General features: G+C 35.3%; 1 protein-coding gene across 1 annotated transcript in view; it reads right to left on the bottom strand.

Annotated features, from left to right (window-relative positions):
• Window positions 1-21,517, bottom strand: part of CCDC178 (coiled-coil domain containing 178) — a 403,099-nt gene that overhangs the window by 281,474 nt on the left and 100,108 nt on the right. The window contains 2 exon segments of the mRNA XM_040632379.1: window positions 13,282-13,418; window positions 13,571-13,666. Coding sequence (XP_040488313.1) covers window positions 13,282-13,418; window positions 13,571-13,666 — 233 coding nt within the window.

Here is a 21,517-nt window from a genome sequence, read left to right as displayed (position 1 = left end):
TAAAATCTTATTTCCTACCAACTACTGTTAGTATCTAGTAATGTTTCAGTTATCTAGCTATCTATATTTTGGCCAACACTACACAGTTTAATGATTGTTTAATCTTTTTCTTATTTAAATAGATCATAGAGCTGTTTATGGTTACTTTTGCCTGATATCATTTTATTAAATTATAAAACAATATTACATTAGGAGTTTAGTTATAATCACAATAGAAATTTTGATTTATTTGATTAGAACTTGATTTTTTCTCATGTTGAATATTAAAAAATTTTACATACTCCTACATTTAATCATTTTAAAAATATATTGTTTCAAGGGGCGCCTGGGTGGCACAGTCATTGGGCGTCTGCCTTCGGCTCAGGGCGTGATCCCAGCGTTCTGGGATCGAGCCCCACATCAGGCTCCTCCGCTGGGAGCCTGCTTCTTCCTCTCCCACTCCCCCTGCTTGTGTTCCCTCTCTCGCTGGCTGGCTGTCTCTGTCAAATAAATAAATAAAATCTTTAAAAAAAAATATATATATATATATAGTTTCAAGACTTACTATAAAGCTATAGCAATCGAGACAGTGGGGGTTCTTAGTGAAAGAACAGACAAATATGTCAATGCAACAGAATAGAGAGCCCAAAAATAGACCCACAGAGACAGTCAAATGATCTTTGACAAAGAAGCAAAGGCAATACAGTGGAGCAAAGATCACCTTTTCAACAAATGGTGTTGGAACAACTGGACATCCATATACAAAAAAAAAAAAGAAGCTAGCACAGACCTTAACCTTTCATAAAAATTAACTCAAAATGCATCATAGACCTAAATGTAAAATGCAAACTATAAAATCCCTGAAGATAACATAAAAGAAAAACTAGATGAGCTTGGGTATGGCAATGATCTTTTAGATACAAGGCACAATCCAGGAAAGAAATAATTGATAAGCTGGACTTCATTAAAATTAAAACCTTTGGCTCTGTGAAACCCAAGGTCAAAAAATTGAGAAGATAAGCCACAAACTGAGAGAAAATATTTGTAAAAGACACATCTGGTAAAGACCTGTTATCCAAAGCTACAAAATACTCTAAAAAGTCAACAGTAAGGAAAAAAAAATAAAAAACAGGCAGGTCAAAGACCTTAATGGACACCTCACCAAAGAAGATAAGTATACGAACAATATCAAATAAGTACATGAAAATATGCTTCACGTTATATGTCATTAGGGAAATGCAAATCAAAACAATAATCAAGTATCACTACACACCTATTACAATGGCCAAAATCCAGAACAATACCAAATGCTGGTGAGGATGTGGATCAACATGAACTTTCATTCATTGCTATTGGGAATGCAAAATAATACTGCCCCTTTGGAAGACAGTTTGGCAGTTTTCTACAAAACTAAACATATTCTTTTTTTTTCTTTTTTTAAAGATTTTATTTATTTATTTGACACAGAGACAGCCAGTGAGAGAGAGACAAGCAGGGGGAGTGGGAGAGGAAGAAGCAGGCTCCCAGCAGAGGAGCCTGATGTGGGACTCGATCCCAGAATGCCGGGATCACGCCCTGAGCCAAAGGCAGATGCTTAACGACTGAGCCACCCAGGCACCCCAAAACTAAACATATTCTTATCATATGATCCAGCAATCCTGTTAATTGGTATTTACCCAAAGGAGCTGAAACTTTTGTCCACACAAAAATCTGCACATTAATATTTATAGCAGCTTTATCTATAATTGCCAAAACTTGGAAGCAACCAAGATGATCTTCAGTAGGTAAATGGATAAATAAACTGTGGTACATCCAGATACAGATAGTACTTGGTACTAAAAAGAAATGAGCTATCGAGACATGAATGACATGGAGGAATTTTAAATGTATATTAGTAAGTGAAAAAAAATCCAAATGAAAAGGCTACATACTATAGGATTCTAACTATGTGTCATTCTGGAAAAGGAAAAACTATGAAGACAATAAAAAGATCAGTGATTGTCAGAGTTTATGGGAGGGGTGGGGGGAATAATGAGTAGACAGGACACAGAAGACTAGGGCAATGAAAATACTCTGTATAATACCATTATTGTACATATAAGTCATTATACATTTGTCCAAACCTATAGAATATAAAACACCAAGAGTTAACCACGATGTAAACTACGGACTTTGGGTGATTATGTTCTGTCAGTGTAGGTTCATCAATTGTACCACCTGTACCACTGTGGTGAAGGATGTCGATAATGAAGAGGCTATGCATGTGTAGGAGCAGGGGGTATATGGGAAGTCTCCATATCTTCTCCTCAATTTTGCTGTGACCCTACTGCCTTTTAAAAAATAAAGTCTTAATTAAAAACCCAACATTTGTACACCTTAAATATATACAATCTTTATTTCTCAATTATACTTCACTAAATCTGGAAAAATATTTTTAAAAATAAATAATAAAATACAGTTAAATAAATGTTAATTATATTTGGTGTTTTCTTCGTAGAAGCTTCCTATTTTATCTTTGTCTTTTCAGTTGAATTTAGGTTTCATTTTCTTTCTTTCTTTTTTTTTTTTTTAAAGATTTTATTTATTTATTTGACAGAGACAGAGACAGCCAGCGAGAGAGGGAACACAAGCAGGGGGAGTGGGAGAGGAAGAAGCAGGCTCATAATCGGGCTCGATCCCAGAAGGCCGGGATCACTCCCTGAGCCGAAGGCAGACGCTTAACTGCTGTGCCACCCAGGTGCCCCTTAGGTTTCATTTTCTAATGAATGAGAGAGCAGTTTTTGTTAGTGGATAGAGTCTATAGAGGCCACTAATAATATTTCTTTTCTGACCTTGATATTGAGGAAACTTTACCTTATATTTATATATGGTTTGATGTTATAATTTATCCCACAAAATTTCTACCTCATGAAAGTTCTAATTTCTAAGAAGTAAATGAAGTGGCAAACATAAAAATGTTTGCTTGCCATATTAAAGCACTTCTGCATTTCATATCTAGCTTTAATCTCCATGAACATCTTCCCTCGATTTCAGACCTATGCATCAAAGTGATACCTAGACACTTATCGAATCACGCCATACACAATTCCAGACCAAACATATCAACATCTTCCCTCCAGCCTTTCTTTTTTCCTCCATACATTTTTCATTATTCAAATCTTAACTCATCCAATTACTACCAAAGTGATATCTTTAAAAGAGAAATCTGACCATACAGCTTCTTTAGTGGATTTCTATAGTCTTCATCAGAGTCTAAATCCTTTGGAATGATTCATTATCTAACACTTAGTTCCCTACCCTCAATGTTTGCCCTAGCTGCCTGCCACATAAAAACATGTGCGCGCGCGCACACACACACACACACACACACACACACACACACAAGTCAGATCAAGCACTTGCTCTAAGCTCTAGCCACAAAGTCAAAGTGCAAGCTCACAACAATCTTACCTGTACCCTAAGACAATTGCCATTTTAACGTAAAGACTACTATCTGGGATTATTATTATTGGACTAATATGTCAAATGTATTTGAACATCCATTAACCATCAGTTAAATTGAAGTCAGATTAAATTACAAAAAAAAAAAAAAATGAGATAAGGCAAAAAATCCTGAATCTGGATATAGAAAATCGGGTTTCAAATGCCAGTGGTGTTAAGGCTGTAGTAATTTAGGAAAGGTACTTTGCCTCTCTGGATCCCCACAAGAATTCTCTAGAAAAAGAAGAACTCAAGAGAGTATGTATGAATATCCCACCTCATTAGTGATCAGAGAAATGGAGTGTTAACAATATTGAAAACATACTATTTCATTTATCAAATTGGAACAGATTTTTTTAAAAACCATAGCACTCAATGTTAGCACAGGCACACATGACAGAACAAGCTTACGTATTGCTCAGCTTCAATAAATGATACATTCTTTCTAGAAAGTAGATTTAGAAAGTTATTAGGAAAAAAAAGTTATTAGGAATTTATTTTATTTTTTTTAAGATAATAGGAATTTAAAAGTATTATAGCCAATCTACTTTTATAAATCTACTTTAAATTTTAAAAAGCAATAATACTAAGAAAGATTTCTGAAAAAAAATCACCACATTATTTATAAGTCATAAAACTAAGAACAACCTAAACATAAACTTTAGAGTAAGTATGAAAAAATCATGGCTCACCCATATAATAGACTTTTGTACAGATATTTAAATAATATATTTGAAATTTGTATAACAATGCACCAAAAATTCTATTATACCACGTTGGGAATAAAAGCAGGACATCCAATTAATTTATGAATGAAAAGATCAGTAATATATTAATATGATTGCCTCTATTTACTGAAATGATTTTATGTTTTTTGCACTTTTTCATATTTTCTTTTCCACAACAAATACATACTATAAGCAGAGTCCGAAGAGACCATACAAGATGTGGAAATGTTGATAAAATGGAGCTTTGAATTATATAGCTTAGGAAATGAAAAAAAGTCTTGGACATATCCAAGGACAAAACTGAAAAAGAGAACCCCTCTCATAAATATAAGGTGGGCATATGATTAGCCCAATTTTATCTTAACTCAAATATTTTCCACAAAGAGTTTCCAGAAGAAAATGGACAATGCACAATAAAAATAGCCAAGAGCACAAGGAAAAAAGACACCAAAAGCATTAGCTAAGAGAGTAAGATGCAAAAGTAGATTACAAAGACTAGAGAGTTGAGTTAACATGGCGGAGGAGTAGGGGTCCCATTTTTCAGCTGGTCCCGAGTCAAGCTGCATAGGTACCAGACCATCCTGAACACCCATTGAATCAGCCTGAGATGCAGGAAGATATATCTGGATCTCTACAAATGAACATCTCCAGCGCTGAGTACTGAGGTACAAGCGGGGAGCCGTGAATCCAGGCACAGATATCAGAAGATAAATGGAAGGGGGAGGGAGCCTCCGTGCTCGGGCGCCAGGAAGCGGTAGCCACCTGCACTGGGGAGTGGGCTGACTCGCAGACAGCATCTGGGAGACAGCAGACTGAGACCATGAGCCCAGGAACACGCACGACCAGTCTGAAAACCGGAGCTCCGGAGTGTGCGCGAACCACACTGAAACGGAGCTCCGAAGAGCGCGGGGGCAGCCGGCGGCTGGCGGTGTTAGAAACACAAAGGACAGAGACATGCCGGCCACAAAAGTGAGGGCTGGGACACCGGCTGTGGGGCGCACATCCCGGGACGCTGTAGGGTTTAGCAGCACCAACAGAAACAGAGTTAAAGTGGCCAGAAGAGCTCAGTGGAGAGCAGACTGTGATCTCGCTATTCTGAGACAGAGGCTGGGATTCGGCCACTGCTGCTCTGACTCTGAGAAGAGCCACAGAAAACTGCCAGAGAAAGCCACCAGAGAACAAAAGCCTGGAAAAACCTGCTTACAGTGTGCCCATCCCCATCCCCCTTGCAGGGGACAGGGAGACTACCCAAAAAGGGTTGCCTGAGTATCAGCGCGGCAGGTCCCTCCCCCAGAAGGCAGGCTGAAAAATCAAGATGCCCACATCCCTAAGATCCCTATAAAACAAGTGCACACTTCATGGCTCCTGGTCAATAATTTGGGCTCTGGACAACCCTGTCACCTCTCCTTATCAGAATGACGAGAAGGAGAAACCCCCCCAGCAAAGAAAAGACAATGAGTCTGTGGCCTCTGCCACAGCACTGATGGATATGGATATAAACAAATTATCAGAAATGGAGTTCAGAGGAACAATGGTCAAGATGATGTGTAGACTTGAAAAAAATATTAACGAAAATATTAACGAGAATATAGCATCTCTAAGGGCGGAAATGAGAGCGAATCTGGCAGAAACTAAAAATGCTATGAATCAAATGCAGACAAACTAGATGCTCTGACGGCCAGGGTAAATGAGGCAGAAGACGAATTAGTGAACTGGACGATGGGATGGTAGAAGAGAAAGCTAAAACAGAAACTTGGCTCAAAAAATCCAATCTCAGGAATGTAGGTTACGGGAGATTACTGACTCAATGAAACGTTCCAATGTCAGAATCATCGGCATCCCTGAGGGGGTGGAGAAAGAGAGAGGTCTACAAGAGATATTTGAACAAGCCACGTCACGTCATAGTGCAACTCGCAAATATTAGATGCAAGGATACAGTATTGAAAGCGGCCAGGGCAAAGAAATTTCTCACGTACCAAGGCAAAGGTATTAGGATTACATGAGATCTGTCTACACAGACCTGGAATGGGAGAAAGGGTTGGGGGGGGGGCATTTTTAAAGCTCTTTTAGAGAAAAACATGCAGCCAAGGATCCTTTATCCAGAAAGGCTGTCATTCAGAATTGATAGAGAGATAAGGACCTTCCAGAATCGCCAGTCATTGACCAATTTCGTAACCATGAAACCAGCCCTACAGGAGATATTAAGTGGGTTCTATAAAAGTAAAAAGGTGCCAAGAGTGACACAGAACAGAAAGTTACAATCTATAGAAACAAAGATTTTACAGGCAACATGACATCATTAAAATCATATCTCTCAATAATCACTCTCAATGTGAATGGCCTAAATGCTCCCATAAAACACCACGGGGTTGCAGATTGGATAAAAAGACATGACCCATCCATTTGCTGTCTACAAGAGTCTCATCTTGAACCTAAAGATACATCCAGACTGAAAGTGAAGGGATGGAAAACCATCTTTAATGCCAATGGACCTCAAAGAAAGCTGGGGTAGGAATTCTCATTTCAGACAGATTGGATTTTAAACTAAAGACTATAGTTAGAGATACAGAAGGACACTAAATTATTCTTAAAGGATGTATCCAACAAGTGGATAATTATAAATATCTGTTCTGGGACACAAAACAGGTCTCAACCGATACCAAAAGATTGAAATTATCCCCTGCATATTCTCAGACCACAACGCTCTGAAATTGGAACTCAACCACAAGGAAAAATTTGGAAGAAACTCAAACACTTGGAGACTAAGAACCATCCTGCTCAGGAATGACTCGATAAACCAGGAAATCAAAAATCAAATTAAACAATTTATGGAGACCAATGAGAATGAAAATACAACAGTCCAAAACCTATGGGATACTGCAAAGGCAGTCCTAAGGGGGAAATACATAGCCATCCAAGCCTCACTCAAAAGAATAGAAAAATCTAAAATGCAGTTTTTATATTCTCACCTCAAGAAGCTGGAACAGCAACAGAGGGACAGGCCTAATCCACGCACGAGGAAGCAGTTGACCAAAATTAGAGCTGAAATCAATCAAGCAGAAACCAGAAGTACAGTAGAGCAGATCAACAGGACTAGAAGCTGGTTCTTTGAGAGAATCAATAAAATTGACAGACCACTGGCAAGACTTATCCAAAAGAAAAGAGAAAGGACCCAGATTATTAAAATTATGAATGAAAAAGGAGAGGTCACGACGAACACCATTGAAATTGGAAGGATTATTAGAAATTTTTATCAACAGCTATATGCCAATAAACTAAGCAATCTGGAAGAGATGGAATCCTTCCTGGAAACCTATAAACTACCAAGATTGAAACCGGAAGAAATTGATTCCTTAAACAGGCCAATTAATTATGAAGAAATTGAGTCAGTGATAAACAACCTTCCAAATAACAAAACTCCAGGCCCGGACGGTTTTCCTGGGGAATTCTACCAAACATTCAAAGAAGAAATAATACCTATTCTCCTAAAGCTATTTCAAAAAATAGAAACAGAAGGAAAGCTACCAAACTCATTCTATGAGGCCAATATTACCTTGATCCCCAAACCAGGCAAAGACCCCCTCAAAAAGGAGAATTACAGACCGATTTCCCTAATGAATATGGACGCCAAAATCCTCAACAAGATACTTGCTAATAGAATCCAACAGTACATTAAAAGGATTATCCATCACGATCAAGTGGGATTCATACCTGGGATGCAAGCGTGGTTCAATATTCGCAAATCAATCAGCGTGATACATCATATCAACAAGAAAAGACTCAGGAACCATATGATCCTCTCAATCGATGCCGAAAAAGCATTTGACAAAATACAGCATCCTTTCCTGATTAAAACCCTTCAGAGTGTAGGAATAGAAGGTACATTTCTCAATCTCATAAAAGCCATCTATGAAAAGCCTACTGCAAATATTATTCTCAATGGGGAAAAGCTGGAAGCCTTTCCCTTAAGATCAGGAACACGACAAGGATGCCCACTCTCGCCACTATTATTCAACATAGTACTAGAAGTCCTTGCAACAGCAATCAGACGACAAAAAGGGATCAAAGGTATTCAAATTGGCAAAGAAGAAGTCAAAATGTCTCTCTTTGCAGATGACATGATACTCTATATGGAAAACCCAAAAGAAGCCACTCCCAAACTATTAGAAGTTATAGAGCAATTCAGTAACGTGGCAGGATACAAAATAAATGCTCAGAAATCAGTTGCATTTCTATACACGAATAACGAGACCGAAGAAAGAGAAATTAGGGAATCCATCCCATTTACAATAGCACCAAAAACCATACGTTACCTTGGAATTAACTTAACCAGAGACGTAAAGGACCTATATTCTAGAAACTATAAATCACTCTTGAAAGACATTGAGGAAGACATAAAAAGATGGAAAGATATTCCATGCTCATGGATCGGAAGAATTAACATAGTTAAAATGTCCATGCTACCCAGAGCAATCTACACTTTCAATGCTATCCCGATCAAAATACCAAGGACATTTTTCAAAGAACTGGAACAAACAGTCCTTAAATTTGTATGGAAACAGAAAAGGCCCCGAATCTCCAAGGAACTGTTGAAAAGGAAAAACAAAGCTGGGGGCATCACAATGCCGGATTTCGAGCTGTACTACAAAGCTGTGATCACAAAGACAGCATGGTACTGGCACAAAAACAGACACATAGACCAATGGAACAGAATAGAGAGCCCAGAAATGGACCCTCGGCTCTTTGGGCAACTAATATTTGATAAAGCAGGAAAAAACATCCGGTGGGAAAAAGACAGTCTCTTCAATAAATGGTGCTGGGAAAATTGGACAGCTACATGCAAGAGAATGAAACTTGACCACTATCTCACACCATACACAAAAATAAACTCCAAATGGATGAAAGACCTCGATGTGAGACAGGAATCCATCAAAATTCTAGAGGAGAACATAGGCAGCAACCTCTACGACATCGGCCAAAGCAACCTTTTTCATGACACATCCCCAAAGGCAAGAGAAACAAAAGATAAAATGAATTTATGGGACTTCATCAAGATTAAAAGTTTCTGCACAGCCAAGGAAACAGTCAGAAAAACTAAGAGGCAGCCCACGGAATGGGAGAATATATTTGCAAATGACACTACAGATAAAGGACTGGTATCCAAGATCTACAAAGAACTTCTCAAACTCAATAGACAAGAAACAAATAAGGAAATCAAAAAATGGGCAGAAGACACGAACAGACACTTTTCCAATGAAGACATACAAATGGCTAACAGACACATGAAAAAATGTTCAAAATCATTAGCCATCAGGGAAATTCAAATCAAAACCATATTGAGATACCACCTTACGCCAGTTAGGATGGCAAAAATTGAAAAGGCAGGCAACAACAAAAGTTGGAGAGGATGTGGAGAAAGGGGATCCCTCCTACACTGTTGGTGGGAATGCAAGTTGGTACAGCCACTTTCGAAAACAGTGCGGAAGTCCCTTAAAAAGTTAAAAATTGAGCTACCCTACAATCCAGCAATTGCACTACTGGGTATTTACCCCAAAGATACAGACGTAGTGAAGAGAAGGGCCATATGCACCCCAATGTTCATAGTAGCATTGTCCAAAATAGCTAAATCGTGGAAGGACCCGAGATGCCCTTCAATAGATGACTGGATTAAGAAGATGTGGTCCATATATACAATAGAATATCACTCAGCTATCAAAAAGAATGATTTCTCAACATTTGCTGCAACATGGACAGCACTGGAGGAGATAATGCTAAGTGAAATAAGTCAAGCAGAGAAAGACAATTATCATATGGTTTCTCTCATCTGTGGAACATAAGAAGTAGGAAGATCGGTAGGAGAAGAAAGGGATAAAGAAAGGGGGGTAATCAGAAGGGGGAATAAAGCATGAGAGACTATGGACTCTGAGAAACAAACTGAGGGCTTCAGAGGGGTGGGGGAATGGGATAGGCTGGTGATGGGTATTAAGGAGGGCACGTATTGCATGGTGCACTGGGTGTTACACACAACTAATGAATCATGGAACTTTACATCAAAAACCAGGGATGTACTGTACGGTGACTAACATAATAAAAAATATTATTATTTAAAAAAAGAATCAGAAAAAAAAGATTACAAAGACTACACATATTTAAATTGTCAGATGTAGATAAAATAATAACTAAAATAAAATAACTATTTGTACTATGTTGAAGAAGCAAAAGTTAAGCTGTAAATATCTACATCAAACAGGGAATCATAAAATGACTTAGAAGATTTGGAAGAAAAGCAAATAAAGTTTGGAAATGAATAATTACATTTGCATCTATCTATCATCTATCTATCTATCTATCTATCTATCTATCTATCTATCTATCATCTATCTACCTACCTACCTACTTACCTATCATCTGAGAGTGAGAGACCAGTTAAAAACAAGAACGTAAGAAATGTTTGGCATATATGACTGATGATTATCTCCTCAAATATTACCTCTGTGTTTTTTTTTTTTTAATCTTCTCTTCCTTTGGAACATCACTTAGAAATGTGGTAGACCTGACTCTTTCTTGCCTGTATATCCCTTCATCTTTCATTTCACTATTCTTTCATTTATTCTCTGTTGAGAACTACATAATCTGCTATTAAAATCATCCATTAATTTTTTTAATTTCAGGTAAAAATTTGAAGGAAAATTTAAGTAATTAAATGACATCTGAGGTATTAAGTGGACAAGTGCAATACATATGATTGAAATCCTTTCCTATAACCAGGTCTACGTTCCCACTACATGTGATAGATTGTATCAGTATTCTCAATTATGCACTGTCTCTCTTTTTAAGAGGATTAGACTTACCACCCTGTTGACATCAGGCTTGGCCATATGACTTGCTTTGTTCAATGGAGTGTGAGCAGAAGAAACACTTATCTTCTGGTGGAAACTCTAAGAGCTATCAAGTGATCTCACTAATGAATTTTACTTATCAGAGCAATGTGTCCTAGAAGGATCTGATCCTTCACCCTGAATCTAAGAAGTAGAAATAACGTAAAGCAGAGACACAGCTAAGCTGCAATTGCTAGTGAGAAATAAACTTTTATACTTGTATACCACTAAGATAGGGTGGTTGCTTTTTACTGTGGGATAATCTAATAAATGCTAACCTCACACTCTCTTCTGCCAGAGGAGTCTTCTCATTAGCTTCATTTTTTTTTCTCCCCTCTGCTTCTCCTAATAAAATGTATTAATATTAACAAGTACATTTTTAAGTTGTCTCTTGGAAAACAATGTTCATTTTGTTCTCTTTTAAATCGCAGAGGACCATAGGGGAAGGTAGGGAAAACTGAATGGGAAGAAATTGGAGAGGGAGATAAACCATGATAGACTCTGGACTCTGAGAAACAAACTGAGAGTTACAGAAGGCAGGGGCGTGGGGGGATGGGGTAACTGGATGATGGGTATTAAGGAGGGCACGTGTTGTGATGAGCACTGGGTGTTAAATGCAACTAATGAATCATTGAACACTACATCAAAAACTAATGATGTACTACATGTTGGCTAATTGAACATAATAATAATAAAAAAGTATTTTCAACATACAGATAAATCTTACAAATATTTCATTCTATCATTACCAAAAATAAAATGATCAGTAAGAAATTTTAACAATCTTTCTATACAATCATCAAATATCATCGTTGTTCCTCTCCCTTCTTTCCTCCTTCCCTCCCTTCCATAATTAACTTTGGATAGCATAGTATGTGTCAGGCACTATGCTTGACGATGTGGATTCACTGGTGAAGAAAATATGGCCATGGTATATGCCTGTCTTCATAGATCTTCTCATTTTTTGAGGGGAATGAACAAGAGTCAAATATTCACACACACAAAATTCCAAATATGGCAAGAGATATGGAGAAAAGTAAGTGGGCCATACACACACATAAGAGACAAATTGGATTTAACTGGACAGTCAATGAAAAGCTTCTCAGAACTGACTCTTAAACTGTCTTAAGGATAAGTGCTGGGAAGAAGGAACAAGAAAAATACTATAGGAAAAGTAAATAGCATTAAAATGTCAAATGGGCTGGGGAAAATATGGCAAATAGGAGAAGATGAAGTAAGGCCATTGTATCCGAACCAAATAATAAGGGTAAGTAAACCATGTGTGATATGAAACTGCACAGACACGTATGTTTGCCTATTCAGGGACCTAGCAGGAGAGGGTAAGGAGGCATTTTGTCCCTTCATTCCTGATAACATTTATGTAGGTATGGAGAGGAACTGATCATACTTATGTTTAAAAAAAAAAAAAGGAAGAAAAAAGAAATGTACCTACCATAGTGTAGATAATAGATTAGAAAGAGAGCATAATGACTGCAGTAAGCTAGCTTTGGAAGTCACTGTAAGTTCACACAAGACATGATGATAGCTTGTACCAGGGTGCTGGTGGAGTAGTGAGACAGATAAAAAGATATTTAGCATGTGGAAGATTTTTTCTTAACATGTTGAATATGAGGATTGAAATAGAAAAAGGAAGCAAGAAAACCTGTAGATTTCTGACCTGAGAAAACTAGTAGCTGCTAGAAAGAATTGAGGGTTGACAAGGACAGCAGAAGTTTAATTAAACATATTTTAATTTTAAAGTGTCTTTGAGTATAAGAGGATGTGTCAAAAAGAGGTGATATGAGTGAACAGAAAACTCCTTATTAGATCATTTTTTCACCATTTTGATATTTCTAAAGGGATTCAGAGTGATTTAAAGAGCAACATCAAGCAATATCTAGGGGCACCTGGGTAGTTCAGTTGGTTAAGCCTCCATCTGACTCTTGATTTCAGCTCAGGTCATGATCGCATGGTTGTGAGATTAAGCCCTGTGTCCGGCTCTGTGCTGGGAGTGGAGCCTACTTAACATTCTCTCTCTCCCTCTCTCTCTGCTCCCCTCCTCCCACTCTAAAAAAAAATGCTAATAGAAATAAACAAAATTTAAGCTAATGATAAACACAAACACCACCACACCCCAGGAGAACAAAATGAAGAGATGTATTATTTAACATATTGGATATGTTATACCAAAATAAAAATTATATTTGCACCATTACCTGTCATTGATTAAACCTGCTATGGTTTCAATATCAATTTCGAGTCTTCTGTTTTCTTCTATCAATTGAGTATTTGCAATTGAAATATCTGAAAAGTCTTTTGCAATATTAGAAAGCTCAATATCCCACGATTTTTTCTTTAAGAAAATAATAAGAGAATCATTTATACATGTCTTGTATCTCAGAAAGGAAAAAAATGTATAATAATGAAATTACTTTTACTTGCATGAGTTAGTATTTAGAAATAGAGAATAGAACTCCAGAGAGAAGGAGGGAAAGGTCAACTTACTGCAGCATAATAATTATTAAGTACATCCAGATACTCCTTTTCGTAACTTTTTCTCTTCCAGGATAGTTGCTCATAATTTTTTTTCAAATCATCTAGCTAAGAAAAAATATAGAGAAAAAAATGAATTATGAAGCTTCCCATTCTTTTGTAAAGTAAGAAATATATTTCAAATTATGTAGTTTCCATAACTTAATAAATGTTGATTAAAATAGTATAACACTGTATGTTGTTGCCATTTATAAAAATTGATTCAAGATTCTGAATAGAATATAGCAAATCAAGTCTAACAGTGCTCAAAGAATTAATCAGATAAAATAGAATGTATTTTAGTTATGTTGTAAGAACTGATAAAAATTAGAAAATTTCAATCGTAATTCATCACATTAAAAAATTAAAGGAAAAAAATAACATGAATACGGTCAACACTCAAGAGAACAGTTATGTGATAAATTCACTATCTAGTTTCAATAATTTTTAAACTAGTACAAGGAAAAACTATGCAAATACAATATAAAGAACAGAAAATATCAAAATAAATCATAAAACGCTGAACGCCTGCCCACTGAACTCAAGAATGAGATTAGATTAGCTTACCACTATTATTATTAATGTTTTGTGAAAGTGTAGCTAAATGCAATTGGATAATAAAACCAAAACTTATTATAATGTTGAATATGAATAGATTATGCATCTTCAACTTTAGATGGTATGATTTAACACTTTGAAAAACAGAAGATTTTATTTAAAATTATAATAAACGACTTTGGTAAAATGGCTGGATATAAGCATAAGGAAATTAATAGCTTTTAACCAAACAGTAACAATCTGTTTAAAAACATAGTGACAGTACTTAAAAGCTTTGGTCAAAAAATATAAAATATTTGGGAATAAATTAAACGTAAAAGGGAAGACCTATATAAAGCAAATATAAATTCTTATTAAAAGCTTAAATCAAGACACACATGAAAAGAATGATAAGCCATGCAAAGGTTTAATAGAATATACTGTCAGTTATCCTACAATTACAGTTGCTTAATTTGTCAATATACTAAAAACCATTGAATTATACAATTTTAGAAAAAAACAACATTGTTAAGAGGCAACAGATCCAAAAATTAATGACAAAGGAAAATAGGACATTGTTTCTCAAACCATTTCAGAACCCTCTTTATTATTTTACTCATATTATATACCATACCATCTGTATTACTATGCATTTAATAATTTTCTTAAGGCAAGTCACATGTTTATTTAAGCAATTATTTAAAAAAGGAAAAAAGTTAAAAAAAGTTAAAAAATCCAACATCATATGTCATAAAGGGAAGCAAGTTTAAAAATAAAAACAATTTATGAAATAAACAATATAAAAATAAAATACAAGTAGTATTAAATGTATTCAACTTACCAAGAAAATACTAAATATATTTTTCTTAGACATATGATCAGTAATTAAAGAAATATTTGGATTAATGTTGTATTTTGAAGATGAGCATTTCAATGAATTACAATTTACTTGTATACTTAATAAATTTCCCATGTAACTGGACATTATATTTCTAACCCAAATAAAAATAAGGTTTTTTATAATTTTTAGTTTCAAGAAGCCTTTGAAATATCTTCCAGAATTGTTCTTCAGAAACTGTCCAGTTACTAAGTGATGTACAAGCTTTCTTACCCACTCATTAGTACCACTGTTTGGGAAATAATCATGAAAAAACTATCAGGCAATCTTTTTTAGATAGTACAACATATTTTGAATGTATTCCTTTGATAAAGTTGTAACCAAATAATTCAGAAAATGGGACATTTCCACCTTGACATAATTAAAAGGTATATTCTATGGCTTCAATTTTGCTGGATTTTTTTCTTCAACATGCTTCACCTATTAGAGTTATATTAGGACATTTTAAGTTTTTGAATGAGAAAATACCTTTGTAAAATATCCTAATTTTTAATGTAGTTCTCAACCATAAAGTCATCTAGAAGCCTGAATTTTTCACAGAGGAATACCTGAAGCTCTTTTTATAAATTAATAGGGAGTGAGTTTCTTAAAAAGCACATATTAAAGAATAATGGTTGATCATTCATTTACAAATCTGAGAACACATATGAGTATTCAGTGGTTTTAACTAATTTGATGAATAATTTTTAAAATTTCATGAAATACTTCTCTTAAAATCCCTGCATCATTTTGCAATGGCTTGAATATGACTATTCATGTGTATAACAGTGGATGGATTTGTCTTTCTTGGAAACTTTTTGAATATATGTAACTAGTTATTTTCTTTCATCCAGCTATGGCATTAACATCATATGTGCTTAATCAAAAACATGGATTTCAGGACTTAACACTGTTTCTCAAGAAGCCGTCAATACGTTTATATTTTCTTTATCTGCACACATTAGCAAAGAATTCACAGTATGAATGAATTCATCACTTTGCAGTGAATTATAACAACTTTTATACTAGGAATAATAATTACTTCTTTACATATTTGGTTATCTCTATAAGTAAAAGATGAATTGTTATTTGACATAGGCATTTAATGAATCATTTTGTTTGTTATACCCCTGAATCTCCCTGTCATCTGGTAGCAGGCTTGATAAATGTCTTACTAACTGCTTCAGCAGATCTGGACTCTGAAGTTAATTGTAATGCTAAAAACATAATTCTAAAGTCTCAGCATTTTCATTCTCTGTCACTCTGTATATACACTTGAGTATCCGTCTATTTTAAAATTTTGACAGCCTTTCTATTTTTTGTGCTTCAACATGACAATTGTGGATTATTTAATAATTATGACCATTGTGACTAATCTTAGAATACATAATAAATTTGTTTTCTTCACCAGTTTATAAAATCCAAAAATCTAATAAAAATCAAATTCTTCCCACACTAATCTTTCTTTGCTGCTTGTAAACATCAGTAAAGGATTTTTAGGAAATACTTGAATTTGGTCTTCATACCTATCTAAAGACATGTAAATGATTCTATCACATTCTTCACTACTGTCTTTACTTCTACACTTAAACATCCATAATTTTTTTTTTTTTTCAGAGAGCGAGCAAGAGAGAGAGAGCATGCATGCCTGAGCAGGGGGACGGGGCAGAGGTAGAGGGAGAGAGAGAATCTTAAGCAGGCTTCACGCCCATGTGGAGCATAACTCAAGGCTGGATCTCAGGACACTGAGACCATGACCTGAGCCAAAATCAAGCAGAGGCTTAACCAAATGAGCCACCCAGGTGCCCAAACATCCGTATTTTTAATCACTTATCTAGGACTGAATCTACAGAAGTACAAAAATCATAAATAGGGCCCAGATCAGTTTCTAATGTACTTTCTAGATCAGATGTCGTAGCTCTGATGCCTAAAATTATACATATTTCATACGCCAAACGATTGTCAATCTTTTAGAAGTAGATTTTCCAGTGCATTTTCCAATAAAAAGAAAAGATAAACATGAAAATTCAGTGCCTTAAGGTCAAAATTAATGATCTGTACTACCATGCCACTGATAGGTGTTTGTTGGCAGGCTCAGGAAGTGAAGTTATGAAATGCTCATGAGCACACTGTAAGTACTACAGTATAATTTTACAACCTGCAATTTTTTAATAAGTACTATTATTTTAGCCCTTCCCTAAGCAATAAAATCCATGGAATCACACACGAAAACATTGTGTGCTAATTGCTTTCTCAATATAAATGATAATAAATATATAACTTTGAAAATGCTCATCACTGGAATATCTAAAATTATGTAGTATGTCATGAATAGTAATCTTTGCAAGTAAGAAAAGAAGAGGAAATCTGAATGGCTCATAAAAAGAAAATGACAAGGAATTTACTTCACTTCCAGGCAGGAAAATAAAAATTAATCCAATACTTCTTTACCCAACAATTAAGCTGGTATGATTTTAAAACACCTACAGTGTTGGGAAAAGTAAGAAATCAGACATTTGTATTGCTCATATACATATGCACAAATGTACATATACCAAACTTTTCAGAACATATTTCAGTAATATCTATCTTGAAAAATACACTTAGTTCTGACACAACAATCCAAATTTTGAGAATTCAGCACAAAGAACCAGCACATAAAAACAGCATACACGAAGTTATTAATTTTAATACTGTTAGCAGTAGTTAATAACTGTTTTCATTCTGAATTTGAAAGGTAAATGAGTAAGTTGTAGTTGAGGTGAATAAAGTGTAATTAATGGTTCAATGAACCTCCTTTGCAACCTCCTTCTAATGTGCTTTCTTGTGTATTAGAGCACAGGACAGAAAAAGAATGGAAAAGAAAGCAGGGAGGCAGGAAAGAAGGCAGTTTCTACTCTTGTGAAAGTGTTCAAGATGCAAAATAGTTTTGCCCAATAGGACACAGTCATGCATATTATGGAACGTAAAATTGAGGTAAAAGGCATCTTCCTGGTTCTTGGTTGCTTTCTTTAAGTTTGGTTTTGTTTTCTCTCTATTGGCAAGTAAGGTCGTGAGATGTGCATGTTGTATAGTTGTGTTTTTGTGTCCATCTGCTAGCTGTGGGTGTTACAGGACTGTGGCTTCAAAAGCTGTGGCTACAGCATCCAGATCCCAGCTTTCCCATCCAAGCAGCAGGTGTACACTCAATACAGGCCCAGAAGCAGCCTCCAATGTCATAGTTCCTCAACTGGTCAATCAGGAAAACACTCCTGGAAGTCCAGCCTACAGTTCTCTTGGCCAGCTTTGCAAACTTGTTGAAATCTCTAAGTCCCTTTCTGCCTAAAACGGGGGGATTTCTGTTTTCTGCACTGTACTCTGATATGGTGGCAATTCATAGTATTTAATATTTGTACCATTAAAAAAGTACATTAAGAGCACTCGGATGGCTCAGTCTGTTAAGCGTCTGACTCGTGGTTTGGGCTCAGGTCATGATCTCAGGGTGGTGAGATGAAGCCCTGCCTCGGGCTCCATGCTCAGTGTGAAGTCTGCCTGAGATTCTCTCCCTCTTCCTCTCCTTCTCCCTCTACCCCTCCCCACCAATTAAATAAATAAATAAATAAACAAATAAATAAATAAAATCTTTTTAAAAAAAGTACATTAGGCTTATATCTAATAACCTTGAGGACTATCACAATGTATTTTTAAGTAAAAGAGCAAGTTTACTAAGTGTGTATATTGGAAAAATCCTTTTTAAATTAAAAATAAAATAGTAAATTGTACAAATATATATATTTACAGGAACATAGAAAAATATGTGCAAGATGACATACTGTGTTGGCAACACAGGCTATGTCATGCAAGATCAGATATGAGGAGAAAATAGGTGTTGAAATTAATAGCTAAATCTTTTTATCTTTTTATTTATACCATTTGCCTAAGTGAACATGTTACTTAATAACATTTAGGAGAAAATTAAGTTAAAGACATTACCTAGTCTACACAATCTCACTGTTTTATAAATTGGGTGAGTTAATAGAGTAGAAATTACTGAGGATAACTGTAAATAAAAATAATGAAAACATCGAAGTGGGAAAACATTCTGCATACACTATCACTGAAAAGAGAACATATACATTTTAAATAATTAGTGATATAAGGGATTCATAATTGGCAATGTTTTAGACATGCATATTGAAAGATTAAATTTGAACACAAAATATCAATAAATATTTAAAATTATTAAAAACATGTAAATAATAAAATGTTTTTCTAAATGAATGTATATGTATTCTCCTTTAATCAACACATTAACCCCTAAATACTCTCTTGCAGATTAACATATTAAATTGACACACATCTAGTTGTTCAAATGAGAAAACTTGAATCTCAAAAGGGTGTAATGTGCAGCTCACAACTGGAATGCGGAGGAGAAATTTGAGTCTGATTCTCTGTGACAGCCTCTAAAACGACATTCTAAATAAAGTGCTTTAAAAATTCTCAACCTTACTAATCATCAAAGAAATGAAAATTTAAAACCACAGTGGGGTAAATCCTACAAAAGAACTATAATTAAAAATAAGTAAAAGACAGTATTAGACAATGGTGTTGATCTGAGGCTGGAATTCTCATACATGATGGTCTGAGTAAGAAAAATGTATAACTATTTTGGAAAAATTTTTTGGCATTATCTACTAAGACTGAACAGATGGATTTGTTTTGGTTTAGCAATTCCCAAAATAAATTAATATATAGTTCCAATGCACATTTCAACTGCCTTGGTCTGAAAAACTAGAAGGACTGAATGTCATAAACTGGAACAGGGAAAACGGCAGATTTATAGAGAGGTTGTATATTTAAAGTTCAATTTTGGAAAAGGTAAGCTTGAGATACCAACTAGACAACTAAGTGGAGATTGAGTTGTCAGTTACATATACATAAAGCTTATTCTAAAAGACTATGCCCTGGGAATTCTCAAATGTTTGTGGAGTTTGGGGAAATATAGAGAAACCAGCGAAGGAAACTGAGAGCAAGTTTCCAGAAGAATTAAAAGAAACAAGTTAGCGTGTGTTAGAAACCAAGAGAAAAAGTTTCCAGAGATAAGGGTATAATCAACTTGGTTAAGTGCTACATAGAAGTTAATTAAAATAAGGACAAAGAAACAATGATTAGATTTGGCAATATGGAAATCGCTGTTGACCTAAATCAGAGATACTCTGGTTGAATGGTGAGGGCAAAAAAGAATATTGGAATGTGTCTAAGAAAGGGTGAGAGATACTATGACCAAATAAGATTTATTACAATAATGCAAGGTTCGACATTAGGAAACCCATCAATGTAATTCACTATATTCATACATATAAAATTATTACATGAGCATCTCCCTAGAGGCAAAAAAGACAAAAAATTTGACACTTGTTCCCAATGAAAAAAATACTCAGTAAACTGGAACGGATATTTTCTTAACATGACAAAATCTATATTGACTCCTGAAGTCAGACTCTTACTTAAGGAAAAAAACTAGCACCACTCCCATCAAAAGAACATAGCAAGGATGCCAATGATCTCTACTACCATTTAACATTGTACTGGATGCATTAACCAATGTAATCAGGTAACAATTAAAAGACATTAACAATAGTGAAGGGATAATAGTATCTATATTTATAGTTGAAATAATAGCACCCTTGGAAAGTCCAAAATAAACAATGATAAAACTACCATAAATAATATTAAAATCAGTAAATTAGTATAATATGAATTAGTATTATTGATTTCATATACCTAAATATAACCAGGAATGAGAATTAATGAAAGAGAAAATCCCCAATTACCGTGCAATGAAATAATTAGGCATAAACTTATCAAAAATATGGAAACCCTACATGAGGAAACCTTTGAAAACATTTCTAAAAGACACAAATAGAATGGTATCATCTTACTGGCTTAAAATAATACATATTTGTTATCTCATGGTTCTGAAGGACAGAAGGCTAGTGGGCTAAGTGAATACCCTGTTTAGGATCTCACAAGCTGAAATGAAGGTTTCAGCTGGCCTGAGCTCTTCTGCACAAACTCTAGGGAATGAGCCACTGCTAATCTCATTAAGATTGTAGGTAGAAATCATTTTCCTTTCACATTTTCAATATGGCCCACTCCATTTTAAAGTTAGCAATCGCTTGTTGAGTGCTTCTCATGCTCTGTGTCTCTCTGACTCCACTTTGGGCTACATTTCCCTGACTTTTTCTATCCTCAGCCAAGAGGAAGAATAATCTTCTCTAGCTCTCAGTTGCACCCTCTGGAATTTTATCCACCGTCTCAATTCTTGGTTCCACCTTCAGGACTCTTGGTTTCATCATCTGAGTCATCCTTTCTTTTTCATGAAAGATAGCACATGTTTGCAGATGGACAATTTTATCAATCTGCTTCCTGCCAGAATCATGAGATCCAACAGCTTTCTTCTATTTTATACACTCTTGGCCTCTTACGTTTTTTTGCTGATGTAAAATTCACAACATTGTGGATCT

The sequence above is a fragment of the Ursus maritimus genome, unplaced genomic scaffold (assembly GCF_017311325.1).
Source record: "Ursus maritimus isolate PB19 unplaced genomic scaffold, ASM1731132v1 scaffold_18, whole genome shotgun sequence".
Classification (NCBI taxonomy): domain Eukaryota; kingdom Metazoa; phylum Chordata; class Mammalia; order Carnivora; family Ursidae; genus Ursus; species Ursus maritimus.
Note: the sequence above shows the minus strand (reverse complement) of the source record. Positions and strands in the feature narration are given on the sequence as shown.